This window comes from Tyto alba, unplaced genomic scaffold (assembly GCF_018691265.1).
Source record: "Tyto alba isolate M040663 unplaced genomic scaffold, T.alba_DEE_v4.0 Super-Scaffold_26, whole genome shotgun sequence".
In the NCBI taxonomy this organism is placed as follows: domain Eukaryota; kingdom Metazoa; phylum Chordata; class Aves; order Strigiformes; family Tytonidae; genus Tyto; species Tyto alba.
Window position 1 is genome coordinate 22,675,268 of NW_024881300.1, and position 14,290 is coordinate 22,689,557.

At 48.7% G+C, this 14,290-nt stretch overlaps 1 protein-coding gene across 1 annotated transcript in view; it reads left to right on the forward strand.

The window, feature by feature from the left end:
• The first annotated feature begins 4,995 nt into the window (after positions 1–4,995).
• NFAT5 (nuclear factor of activated T cells 5) overlaps positions 4,996–14,290 on the forward strand; it is an 80,978-nt gene continuing 71,683 nt past the window's right edge. Inside the window, 1 exon segment of the mRNA XM_042797689.1 lies at positions 4,996–5,350. Within this exon segment, the coding sequence (XP_042653623.1) occupies positions 5,278–5,350 (73 nt within the window). The 5' untranslated portion in view covers positions 4,996–5,277.

The following is a 14,290-nucleotide window of genomic DNA, read 5'->3' on the forward strand; positions in this document are numbered from 1 at the left end:
GTACTGGCAATGAAAACAGTCGTGGGCTGCGGGGTGACCTGTCCCTGCTGCAGCGTGAGTCCTTCGCAGTCACGTAGCTGCTGTTGCTATGCCAGAAGCGGCTTGGATTTCAGCGTTGTCTGGTCTTGCTGGCCAGTGAGGGATTCCTTTGCCCCTCAAAGGCAGCGGAGCTACCTGCTCCATCCCTGATTGCTTCATCTCTCATTGCTCCCCTGCCAGGAGTAAGATCTATTTTTCTTCCCTGCCACAGACCGTCTGTTAGTAGCACCTTCTCGGAAAGCCTTTGTTTCCCTTGTTACTTGGACAGGAGGTGATTATAGCAGTCTTACATTTTTTTGCCTGGATGCTTCCCAAATAATTTGCTTTTGTAGTGCCAGCATAGGAGTAGCGCTCTCTTCTCAAGGGAAAGGCATCCCTCCCTTGCTCGGCACAGATGAATTCACCTTTCCTCCCAGGGCTGGCAGGTGTGTGATTGCCAAAGGGAGGCCTTTCCCTTCAGCTCTTCTGAATATGACTGCTCCACTGCTTTTTTTTCCCCGTCTAAACTTCCCACCATAAAAATAATTGCCAGTTGTTCAGTAAATTTATCAGCTAATCCTTTTAATTCCACGGTCACATAATCGGAGCCTGCCAATTTGCACAGTGCTGTGTATACTCAGCTCTCCTCTTTTCTCCTGCATGCTCTGACAGCTATACAAGGCCCCTGTGCAGTTCAGCTAAATAATGCCTTTAGACTCGTGCTTTGAAATTCTTTCTTTCTTGGATTTATAGCTGGCGTTTTACTTTATTTCAATCACTTAGCATTGCTATGTTTGGCAAATTGCTTTGCTGGTTTTCATATTCTTAGGTAGCCTAACAGTTCAAGCCGGCTGTGGTCCTGCAATCACTCTGAGCTGAGCAGAGCTGGGCTAAGCTGAGCTGGGCTAAACTGAGCTGGGCTGAGCTGGGTGTGGGGCCCTGAGCAAGTCTCATCTCTCCAACCACACAACCTGCCCCGTGCTGGCACTAGTGCTGAGCCAGATGAACTCCAGCTGGGAAACCGATCCCACTGTGAAATAGCCTCACCAAAAAAAAAAAATGATTAGCTTTAGACAGGCTACTTTATCAACACCACTCACCGCCAGACTGATGGAGCTCTAGTGCTGCGCATGGGAGAGGGTTAAGTATGTGGTTTAGGGTACAACTACGTGGACCTTCCAGGAACATCGGGTTACAGTGATGGTCTCCCAGTCACCGCTGCAGTGATGTGGTGGCACATCTGTGGCTGTCACCACGCTGCCTCTGCCCCATCACCACGCTCCACACCTGCTGCATCGCCTCAGTGTCCACCTGGACGTTTTGCTGAGGGGGTTTCTGTGCATGCAGTTGTTGGAAAACCAGTGGAGCCAGCGCAAAGGTGAGGACATGGCCAGGGCAGGACAGGGCTGTGGGGTGCGGCAGGAGAAGCATTTTGTGCTGCAGCAGTGGGTGGTGGGAGCAGCAGCACTCCTCCCTTAGGGCTGTAGTAACCATGAGATCGGCTCAGCTGCAGCACCCAGCACCCTGTACTCGGTCAGCACTGGGCTATGGTTCATGAGGGGGGTGGTAGTCCAGCTGCTGGGAGCTAAATTTGTCAGGTCACACAAGGAGATGTGTTGGGAAACACATCAGAGCGCCTTGCAGCCCAGGCTCCACCTCTGCGATATGAACTGTGCCTCGTTGCCACAGGAGGATACGCTGGGAGAGCAACAATTTTAACTGGTCACATAAAGAAAAAGCCCAAGATTTGGCACAGGAGGGACAGAACACTGTTTTCAAACCATGCAGAAAAGCAGCACTGGTGTCATCTGGCAGAGCTCGCTCGCACGCTGCTGTTTCAACAGGCAGTGGTGATCCCTGCAGCTCTGGGGCTTGCGGTTCACAGCGATTTCCTACTCCCTGTGCACGGGGACAAGCCGATGTCTTTTCAGGACAACAAATAAGTGGCAGCAACTGATAAAAGGCTAAGTGCCCTGTGTGATACACAAAGCTCACTGCACCTGTGATCTTCCTTTGAGGACCCCCAAAGGACCCCAACTTACCCACACTCCCCTTTCCAAAGCGGTGTGCTGCCCACCCCAGCTTCCGACGGCCGCCAGTCGGGAACTGCGCTTGTTCTCAGGGTGTCAGCCGCCTTCTGAGAGTACACGTACCATCTCTTCACCCCTGGGGACTGCTCAAATCACATGCAGCTTCTCAGTGGCTGGTAGATCATGAAACCATCAATTAAATAGATGCCTTCAGCTGTAATTCCAGGTCTGCCTCATGTCGCTTCCCTTTGCTCCATTAACAAAGGGATTTTTTTGCTCTGGTAACATCTCCAGAATCAGCCCTCTGATGGGCAGCAGTCTGGGTGCTCCTCACCTCCTTTCAGTGAGGGATTTTTTTGCCAAAGTCAGTCAGGCTGAACTCGGTGGCGACACACCGCCCTTTGAAAGCTGGGAACCCCACCATGCCACTGCCGTAACTTAAGGAACGACAAAGCAGACAGCCAGGTTGCTGCAAGGAAACATTAGCTGTCAGCTGATTAATAGCATAGCAATTACAGCAAAACCCTTTGGAAGATTTTTAACTCGGGAGGATACTTGTGCCTGGTTTGAAGCAAATGAACAATGTCCTCACATGATGCTGTCTGCCTGCTCCACTCAGCACAGGAGTTACGAGAGTAGAGGAAAAGGCCTGTGTGAGCTCCGGGCACAGGCAGCGGAGAAACTTGCTTGGCACTTCTGAAAGGCAGAAGCACAGCTCTGCTGGCAGCAGCAAACAGCCGGAGATGTGTCCCGGCAGCCTCGACAGCCGATTCGGAGCACAACGCGTGAGTGCCGCTCTTGTTTTGCATAGCAGCACGCCAGCAGCCAGAACTGTTCCCCTGGATGATTCTATTTACTGTGGAGGAAGGAAAAACACCTTGCTTTGTTTGTGTTTCAGCCTCAGAAATGCTATGCTCTGTAGAAATGATAAAAATAACACATTTAACAATTGTATTTTTTTCCACTGTATTGGTGAACGCTGCTGAGCATGCTGTAACAGCACCTGAATTACAGTGTGCCTTAACGAGCGCTCCTCAGGGGTTGGGTGGCTGCATCCAGGCCGTAACGGCCCAGGGAAGCGTCCTGCAGACCTCCATGTCCGAGGGAAGCACAGCGTGGGCAGGGGGCTGGACACCGGCACGGCTGTGGTGTGACGGCCTCTGCACGGTGGGATGTCTCCCAGCTCTCCGGGGCACATGCTGGCTGCCTTAGCAGGCGACAAGGTGACTCCTTGAAAGGCCTTGCTGGGTAAATCCTTACACACCCGAGCATGATTTGGTGCAAACCTGTAATGGGTGAGATGGGCATAAATGGGAGATACAGTAGGGTAGATGGCGACAGGAAAGGATGTTAAGAGCCTAGATACAAATGAGTCCTTGGACAGTGCTGAAATCTGTAGATGTACTCCCTGGCTTGAGCGCTGTGCCCTCTTGAAACACCACAAATGACAATGAAGTCAGGCAGAGGAGAGGAAGCCAGCACAGCTCTGGGGGATTAAAGCAGTACCTCTGGGATGAAAGAGATATCCGACTTCAAATAAAACCGAACGCGCACTGCGCAGTTGCCATCATTCTTCCGCAGGGCTGCGAAACCGGGCTGCCACGCGCATGCCATGTCAAACTGACTCTGCAGGCACCAACCTGGCACCCTGCTCGTGTGGGTAACACGGTGAAAGGAAATCCCGGCGCTCCAAGCACTGAAGCAACAGTGCTGGGAGCGTGGTCGGGCGCCTGGTGAAGACACCGGTGACGGGCCAGCGGGCAGCCGGCGGTGGATGGTGTTCAAGGTGTCTCCAGAAACCTTCCGGTGCCCTGCTGTCCCAGCTGGTGGGGTGCGGCGAGTTTCTGGAAGCTGCTGAGTGGTTTTGGAGGGCGATTTCGCCGGGATCCGAGAGTGGACTGGCACGGGAACTGGCTGCAGGAGGGACGGGAGCCAACCTTTCGGCAACACAGTCCCCGCAGGGAAACTGGACCCTCTGCCGAGCCGGAGGTATGCGCCAGCTGTTCACAGCTCCTTCCTCCTCCATTTTTCACAGCTTAAGCATTTGCCTGGCACCTCCATTCACTCAGACGGCAAGCCTTCTCGCTTTCTGATCCCTTCCCCATTTCCAAAACTGTTTTTTAGCATCTTGGAAAAGTGATTTTACATCTGTCCGGGTGACCTTTCCTTACCTCCCCCCCCCTTACACCTTCTTAGTCAGGGAGAGGGGTCACCTCCTCAACTTTTCAGTACTCGCGTTCTCCAGATCGCCCAGATCTGGGCTGCTTCTCTGAAGGTGGATGCCATCTTTGTTTCACTTCATTAAAATGCACTGTTGACACTCTTTCCACATTTCCATTTTGCCCGCTTAGAAATAACTGCTCCTTTATTTGCAACAGCATAAATCGGAGCTTGTCTGGACGGCTGGCTCCCCGCACCCCGGGCTGGGAGGGCAGGCCTCTGAGGCCGGCCGGCCGCTGGCAGGCGGCGGCGGCTGGGGAGCCGTGATGGCTGCCGCCCCACAACCACAGCCGGCCCCTCAAGGGGTGCGCCCCTCGCCATTTCCCACACCCGGCGAGGAAAGCAGCGCCGAGCCCCGGCTCCGCAACGGCCCGGGGGCTGCTGCCGGTGACCACCCGAACCCACGGCCGCGCTCCCCTCAGCACTCTGGGTTCTCTCAACGACCGCCCCCCCCCCCCCTTCTAGACGCTTCCGCGCCCCCCGCCGCCTCGGCGGCTCTTCCGCCCGGCGGCCCCCCCCCTCCCTCCGCTTCCCGGCCGCGCATGCGCAGTGCGGCGGCGGCGGCGGCGGGGGGAGGCAGCGCGGCGGCGGGTCCCTCCGCGCAGGCGCGCGGGGCCCGCCCGCTGGGCTGTTCCCTCGCCGCGTCTCCCCGCCCGCCGGGACGCATGCGCGGGCCGGAGGCGCCGGGGCTCTGGGCTGCGCCCCCCCCTCCCGCGGCGGCCGCGCAGGCGCAGAGCGGTCACGGAGGGGGCGGTCGGGCGCGTTCCGTTGGCGGCAGCCGGTTCCTGTCAGCGGCGGCGGGTGGCGGTGCCCGGTCCCGACGGCGAGCGGAGCCCCCGGCCTGGCCCGACCCGGCCTGATTGGCGGCCCGGACGTGCGGAGCGCCGAGCTCTCGCCTGCCGGTGTCTCCCCTCCGCACCCCGGGGCGGCGGAGGCAGCAGCGCCCTCCTCCCGGCCCGGCCCCCTCCTCCCGCCGCTCCCCTCGCCCCTGCCGGGCCGCGGAGCTGCGATGCCCTCGGACTTCATCTCTCTGCTCAGCGCCGACCTCGACCTCGAGTCCCCCAAGTCCCTCTACTCCAAGGGTGAGTGTGGCACCGGGCCGGGGAGGCGGGGCCCCGGGGGATTGGGGGGGGGGAGCGTCCCCGCGCCGTTAACCGTGGCTAACGGCCGGCCCTGCTGCCCGGTGTCCGTGTCCCCCCCCCCCCCCCCCCCCCCCCGCGTTTTCCTCCTCTCTGAGGGGAGCTTCGCCCGCCCCGAGGCCTCGCCGCCCGTGGGCCGCACCGGGATGCTCGGCCGCCGGCGCCCCGCCGCGAAGGGGCCCCGTGGGCCGCGCTGGGGCCGTGCCCGGCTCCCCCGGCCGCATTCCTGGCCCGGCCGCGGCGGCCTCAAGAATGTGTCCCGACAGGTTCCTGCCCTCGGGGCCCGGCGGCGGCCCCCGCGGGAGCGGCGGGGGGCTGCGCGGCCGCCCCGCAGGGCTCCCTGCCTGCCTGCCTGCCGGTACCGGTACCGGTACCGGGCCCGGAGCGCGGCCGCGGCCCCGCTCGCCGCCCCGTCCCCTCGCCGTTCGGCGGCGCATCCGCGGCGATGCGGGCCGAGCCCCGGTGGAGCCCGGGGGCGGGCGCTTCGGCCTGGAGCTGGGAGCGCGAAGTAACGGGGCTGGGGGAATAGGGGCGGCTCGAGCTCGCTCGAAAGCTGCTCCTTAAGTTTCGGGAAAAAGGGTCGGAGTGGAAGCAGTGGCCTCGGAGGGGACGGTCAGATTTGGGTTAGAAATTGGCAAAGAGCCCGGGAAGCGGCGAGTTTCCAGCACGGTGGTGGGTCACGGTACCGGGGAGTTGAGACCCTCTCCAGGTGTTCAGTGGGTGCATGGGGGGGCTGGGGGGAATCAGGGGGTGAAGTGGCGGCACCGAGGCAGGGGGAGGCAGGGAACGCTGAACGCCTGCTCTCCTAATACCTGCGTCCGAGTTTTGACAAGTCCACAATAATAAGGGTAGGTGTGTTAGGGCAAATGTTACACACTACACAAGTTCTTAACTCGTTTTTTCCTACTTAAAAGCCTGGAAAGTCACTGTTAGTAGCTCGTTGGACGTATCTGCCCGCAGGATGTCAGAGGGGGAGCAATTCTGGGGGTGTATGACAAATGGAAAGTCTTCTGTTACCCTGAAGGGAAGGTAGCTGATCAGAGTTTAATATTATTACAGAATTTTGGTTTTAGAATTTTTAGAACTAACTGTAATATACTCATTAATTCTGAGTTATGTGTCATTAGTGCCGAAGCGAAAAGAAATAAAAATACTTTAACAAATCAAAGCACATCTTTAAAGCTCTCAAACTACTCTAAATCATTGTCTCTCTGTTTAGAGATCTTAAAGTTATCACCAGTGTATAATAGTCTGTAAATTTCTTTAAAGATGTTACGACAGAGGTTTAAGGCTCTCCTATTACCTAACATACACGTATTCCAACTGGTTTCAGTCCTAGTGAGGGCAATACAAGAGAAAGAGCATTTTGAAACCAGGCAGTTCTAAATAAAAAAATACAGGTGATAAAACTTCATCAAAATTATCATTTATTGTACTGGAAATTTGAAAAGCGTGCACTGTTAAAGAATTTGTAAAATGTTTAAAACAAAAAGGCTCCACATAAATTGTGAAATTTCTTCAAGGGCTCATGCTTAATCGAGCAGAACTTGTACGCTCACCAATCTTACTATGAGTTCTCAAATTTTGTTATATTGAATGGAATGGTCGAGTGTCTGTTTCAGGTAGGAAAAGGATCTTAAAGTGGTTAATTAAGAGTGTATATTTTTCTTCCCCTGGCGTTGATGTGGGTTCAGAGCTAGAAAAGGTCCAGAGAAGGATGTTTGATGCTTAGGAGTGGCCGTAATGGGCTTCTTAAGCCAAACAAGACGGCATATGAAAGAGGTGTATAAAGCAGTGAATGGTTATAAAGAAGTTAAAGCAAGGCTGGCTGTTCATATTTTGTCATAATAAAAGATCAAGGAGATGTTGAAATGCAAATTAATTTAAAATTTAGAACAAATGAACCTACTTCTACAGAATGAATAATTAAGCGATCCTCTTTGCTATGAGGTATATTAGTATGATTTTTGGATGGATTTAGGAAAAGGTAATAGTGGTTATCTGATTAGTCAGAACACACTTCAGTGTGCCTTTTTTTTTTTTCCTAGATAGATATGGATAAACTTATCTTGTGGACAAGTGCTCTGGATCAGAGTGTGAATACAACTGATGAGATAAAGAGAAAGGTCTGAACACAGTGAGAAAGCCACAAATATGCATTTGTGATGAGGGTGTGTTAGGAGCATGTAGTTTCTCATGACTGCTCTCCTTTTAGAAATGCAGCTACCCCGCAGTTTGGAATCCAACTCGGATTGAACTGGGGCCAGTAACTTTTCCTCTGAATTGCATTCCTCTGTGCGCGTTGGGATGGTTGTGGTTTAATGATACTGGTCTTGTAAGTTTGTTGATGATGATCATTGTAGTGTTTTGGAAATACAAAGATGATGAAAGTGAGAGAAGCTGGAAGATTGAGGTGGTCTTGGGAGTAACTGAGGCTTTCTAACATACGAACTTTAGTTTATTGAAATTAAAGTGGAATAGTCTGAGTGTGCTGATTAAAAATTACTTGCCTGCTTTGAAAAGTGAAGTTACGTTTGAAAACCTGGTGAATCAAGATGTAACTTATGCTAGTGCAATTGTTTATAGTATAGTTTGTCCTGTTCCCTGGACAGACCGAGTTACATTATCAATTTGTCCCCACTCTATGCGTTAAAATTTTGGCTTGTGTGGCCATTTCAGTTAAGGTTTTTGGTGTTCGTATTCCTTTAAAAATGTTAAGCAAAACTTCTAAAAGCACACAGACCTGAGGTGAAATGGCAATACGGACAAAGGGAGAGTTGTTAATTTAAAATTTGATCTGATAATTCATTTGAGTTATTTCTTTTAATTTATGCGTAGCTTGGGAAAGAGAATATTTTTCTTTGAGTATCTAAATACTTTATCTTCCAGTTTTTGCTCTTGTAGGTGTGGCTGCATGAGCAGTTCCAGCCAGTATGAATTCCCACCTGCTGAGTTAAAGCCGTCTTGTCCCCTGTCTTTTCCTTGCTGCTCTGCTCATGCCAACACTTAGGTGGCCACTCAGTGAACTGGGTTGGGGAACCAATCATGTTAGAATGAACTCAGCTTTTCCCTTATTCCTTCTCACCCTTCCCCAGAACAATAAAAAGGAAAAGGGGAAGAGAAATGTTGATTTTTAACTTGGTGAGTGTCCTGGTCATGTTTGCTGTGGGTCTTTGTGAATGGCTTGCGCTGACTCAAGGAAAGGACATGTAAAAACTAGCAGTGGGGAAGGGTGGGACTATTTCTTTCAGCAGCAGTGCCAGCTTATATTGGCTTAAAATGATAGTGAAACTGTACTTAAGTTGCAGGCCTCTGGAATATGACTGGTTACAGCTGGTAAAAATAAAAGAAATGCAAACTGTTGATTCCGAGGCCTGTGGCTGAGGCTCATCCCCACAGCTCCTGAGGAACTGACCTGTGCTGAGGACTAAACCCCATCTTTAATGTGGAATCAATATTAAAAAAAAAGTATATGCTACGTAGCCATTGCAAAAGGATGGTATCTCCTAATAAGACGGTAAGAGGGATATTAAAAAAAGTACGCATTTTTCTGTTGAAAATGTTTAGAATGTAATAGGCTTAATTCCCGTCTTTACATAACAAACCGTCCTATTTGAAATAAAACAACCCAAATGTGCATACGGATTAGTAATGTAGTAGAAAAATCATTGGAGCATAAAACCTAAAACCTTGAGGCTAGTTGTTCTGTGGTTGAATATCATATGCAACATTCAAATATAGCAAAGTTTGCTATTCATTCTAAACAGGCAGAGATGAAGAACTGTGATTAAAGCAGTTCATCACATGTCAGGTACTAAATCTGGTTACATGTGTGATTAGTTTAGCTAATACATTAATTTTGAACAATTACAAAGTAACATGTGTGTACTAATAAAGTTGCATTTTTGCACCCTAGCCAGTACAATCAGAACTTTTTATTCATCCCCCTCCCACCAATTTTACTTTACACAGCTGAATAACTAAATACGTGAGGCTTTCTGGAACTTGGAAGCAACAAGAAAAATGTTAGTAGTCTCCTGCGTAGCTCTTTTGCCCTAAAAATGTCATGTAGTCAAAACTCAATTTTCTTCCATACTTAAATGACGATAACCTACTTGCGTTTACTGAGAACTGTTGATACAACTCACGGTTTTTGGTGGTTTTTGTCTTTATTTTCCATGATTAAAGGGTTAACTCTAGTAAGGCAGTGACTGAATTGTCAGAGAGGGATGGAACAGATGCTTTATAAAAGTAGTGAGAGCCTGCTTTTAGTTTTGAACTTTAGAACTAGTATTATCAGTTTTTAGGAATAGAAATAATACTTAGCTTCTCTTTGTAGCTCATAGAAGGTGCCGTGCTGGACAAGCAGTGCCGAGGGTTACGTGAGGGACGCGCTGTGTCCATCCACCTCTTGCAGCTCTTCCAGCTGCCCCCGGGACATTCTGACTTATGTCAACCGAAAGGGATTCTACCAAAGTACCTTAAATTCTGCGTCACCCTTGTAAATGTCCACTTCTGTTTTGAATCTTAGCAGTTTATTGATTTTTAAAAGCAAAACTGGGGAATATGTTGCTGCAAGATGATTATGTGTGGTGCTGGGGGTAAGGGGGAGGATTTTGAATTCACAGTTTCTCACAGTGTAATTTGAATATTCCAGTGACAGAGCTGTTTAAACAGACCATTTTCCCTGCCGTCTGTTCTCACCCATGTACTGTTCTCTGAATTGTGCCAGCACAATTGTTTTTTGTGGCTGCAAGATGAATGGGATTGGGAAACCAATCTAGAATGAGTATATTGTACTTTTGATAGGATTTTCTAACATTGTATTGCTCCTCGGTCCAGTTTTCCGTGCAGCTGCACAAGTAGTGGTGGCAGGACGAGAAAGGGGGTATCGAGGCCTGGGATTAAACGGTGGAGGAGGTAGCAGGTGAGGTAAAACTGCTGAACTGGCTCTGCCATGACAAGAAATGCTTCTCATGCTGTGCCTTCTGTTGCATTTGCTGTGTCGAGAGCAGGAAAGCCAGGCTTCCTGCCTGGGCTGGTTTCTTGGGGACGGGTGAGGGAATCCATTTCTGGAGGTCGGGAGAGGGGCCGGGTGCCCCAGCACCTGCCCTGCTGCAGGTGCGGGTGGCAGAGGGCGAGACTGCTCCTGCCCTGGGTTCTCCAGTGCTTGCTGGTTTGTGTCCCAGTGTAAACGTGTGGGGTGGATCAAGGAGTAGAGGGAATGAGGAGGAGTTCAGTAAGCTTTTTCTTTAGCTCTAAGACTAGTTGGATTTTTTTATTGTCAATTTTACTTGTTTTGGGTAATGAAGTTGTAGATTTTTTTTTTTTTTTTTCCTTTTGGAGAATCTCCACACATTGCCCAATTCAAAATTAAGTATTTGAAGAAACTGTAATAGAAGAGAATACATTTCAGTCCCATGGAAGGATTTAAATATTGCAGTGAGAAGCTCAAATTGGGCTTGATGTAGTGAGATCTCAGCCTGAGCAGGGCAGTGTGGCAGCGGTGCCTTTCGCAGGGAGATGGGCTCCGGTGCCTCAGCAGCGGGGGCTGCTCTTGGGGGAGGGCTGCTGTTGAAGCCTGAAGGCGATCGGATGTGTTGGGTTCAGACTTCTTCCACTTGCAGGGTCAAATGGGTATGGTTTATTACGTTGTCTTTTAATTTATCAATATCGGAGGGTTCTCAGGATCGCAGAGGTTGGAAAACTGTCTTGAGTTCTTGTGCAGATATTTCTGATTGCGGGTGTCTTTAGAGGAAAGCTCTCCCAATGCTTTCTTTCTGCCCACCTTACTCTTTCTTTTCTCAGCTCATTGCATTCTTCTTTGATACGAGGTTATGCCACTTGGCATCCCTTATATTTTGTTTTGTTCTGGAAAGTTCTTTGTGCAGTTTTGACAATTGCTCTAATAGAGACCTGAGAGTCTTTAGAATACGAGAATACCAGGGGTACAGTGTACTTGTGCTTCAGTTAGTTCAGGATCTGTGTATTTGAAATACATTGTAGCTGCTTATAAGGGGAGTCTATGGGATACTGCTGTTTAATATATTCAAGTATATATTCAAGAAGTAGAATTTTTTAATCCTGTTTCCCAGGTTATAGGTTAGGATTTTTCAATTTTTATAAAGCATCTGATCTTTATTTATAAGTTTTCAACAGCATAGTTACCTTTTGGGGTCTATTGTCTAAAAATGATTGTTAGCCTGGAGCCGTGGTCTGACTTTTGCACCCTTACACAGATTACTTAGCTTTATGTGGAAATGTACTTCTTTTGAGTTGGAGAAAATGAAAGAGAAGCCTTTATACAAAAAGGCAATGGCCTGAACTAATTTTGAAGTTTAGATATGCCAGTAAACCCTAGCAGGAATTGATGAGTGGCCAAAGTGCAGGTGAAGTAAGGTATGTGGTCATGTCTTTGCAGTTTATCATGTTTGTTATCTTTGTGTTTATGTAAAGAGTAAACTTGATGAGGTTGAATATTCAGACAAGTTTTGGTTTTCTCATCAGCAAGTACAGCAATTATTTTAGGAACTGACTGAAATGAACTCTCAGATCTGACTTTGAACTGTGTTGTAATAGCAGATTCTAATGGACATGCAGAAAAATCTTAAGTAACTGCTATTTCCAAAAGCATGCAGTACTTTAGCAGTGTTTGAAATGTAAATGCTCAACATCAGTTACCTAATGTTATTACGTGGTGTAGTTCTGAGTGTTCTGTATGGTGGATATCACTGCACTGGGCTAAGAGGAATGTTTTCACTATTTACATAAATACACTCTGAAGAATTGTTCTCCAGTTCCCCTTGATTACTTGTCCCTCCAGCAGTTGGAAGGGTTTTACAGTTGCTTTGTAAATAATGAGAAAGAATTTTGGGTCACCTCACAAAGTTTATAAAACTAACACGATATGCCAAAGTAATGTGAAGTTTTGATACTAAAATCAGATTTGAGCTGTGGTTCAGGCTGTTTGGCAGAGAAGGGGAAGATGGATAGCAGTTCCTGTTAATGCCCAGACAAGATGAAGCATATAGGAAAGAAAGAGTTTTAAAGACAGTAATAAAAAGTTTTCAAATGTTGGAGTTCCACTCCCGTACAGAAAAACTGACATTACAAGCCAGTTATTTCAGTCTCTTGTTGTCTAGAGGCCTGATTCTTTTTTTTTTTTTTTGTAGGGATTGACTCGTTAGAAGAATCTGTTAAGTTTTGATAGTAGCACTACGGAGTGATTGGAAAATAATAAGCTGCAGAGTTCAGTAGCTTCTGTTAACTATGGCAGTTTGTTTTTTTTTCTGCATAGGAGAACATGACCTACTAATGCGACTATTAACCGATAGTGGTTATCCAAGCTGCTTTGTAAAGTGGGACAGGAAGATGCGTGTTGTGAGTGACAATCTGCCTCTGTTAAGTTTGCATTCCCCTTCCCTGGGTGCTTGTCCTCGAAGAGCGTTGGGGGCAGCAGCGGCAGCTCCTGAGCTGCAGGCCACGGCAGAGCTCGTGCCAAGCAGCGCTGCACATCTATGCGTTTGAGTAGCACGAGTCCCACTGCCAGCGCGCGTTTCACAGTTGGGGTATGTCTGCCTTTGTGTGTATCTCTGTATATGCGTAACTAATTGGGCTAGAACAGGAGTAGCTAGAATCTTACTTAGCTCTTTCTTGACTTGTGGTTAGTTTTTGGATTCAGTAAGAGATTGCACAGTCCTATTGTGTACTTGGTGAAGAAATATTTATTGTCTTCCACTTTAAGTTTATTCTCTTCAGGTTAGTATTAGGAATGAGGAGGTCTCCTGGTTTAAAACGATTGAGTATGTTTCTGTTTTTTGGGGGGAGGTGGAGGAAAGGTGGCCTACCTTGAAATACATATTCCTATTAAAGCAGACTTATTGAGAAACTTATAATTACAGGGCCTAATAGCCTTGGTTATATCTCATAAGTAAACGCTACAGACCCCAGGAATCTGATTTAGGTTAAACTTCTGAAAACAATCAGGTGTCCCAGTTGTGCAGGGAGGGGGAGAAGAGCAGGGTGAGTACTTCTGCAGACAGTGCCAGCTTTCAGTCACACAGTCGTTGAACTTGGCAGGGACCTCTTGAGATCGTCTAATCCAAATCCCTGGCTCATGCAGTGCCAGATAGAGCAGTTGGCCTGGGACCATGTCCAGTTGGGTTTTGACTGTCTTCATGGATGGAGACTCCACAACCTCTCTGGGCAACCTGTGCCAGTGTTTGGCTACTTTCATGGGTAAGATGGAATTCAGTGTGTTTTAACTGGTGTCCGTTGCTTCTTGTCCTGTTACTGGGCACTGCTGAGAAGAGTCTCTTGTTCCCTCCCATCAGGTGTTTCTACATATGGATAAGATTCCTGAGCCTTCTCTTCTTCAGGCTGAACAGTCCCAGCTCTCTGAGCCTCTCCTTGTGTGAAAGATGCTCCAGGCCCTTCATCTTTGTGGCCTTAGATGCACGTCAGTTTGTGAATTCTGAAAAGCATTTACTTTTGTTGGGATGCTTGTGAGTTCCCACGTTAGAAATTCTCAGGCCCGGTGTTACGTTGCAGTCATTTTCTTATTGGGGCACTAAGTCAGATTTTTCCTCTTGAATATAGCAGTTTATTTTTCTGTATATTGAGATTTTGTATCCTATTGTCAGTTTTGCCGAGGTTCATTTGTACCAGGTTCAAAACCTATGGGAGATGACTGTCATGTTGCTGCCTTAAGAAAAAGGGGGGTTACACTTGTTTATCAAGAGCGCGTTCCTTTGCAAGTGACTTTCTGGGCATTTCTGGAGTCCTGTGCTCCAGGCACATGCAGCATGTTCAGTGGTTTTAAACTCCTCTCTGGGTTAGTGATAGAGAAAGAACTGTCATCTCTTGATTGTAAGTATATTTGTG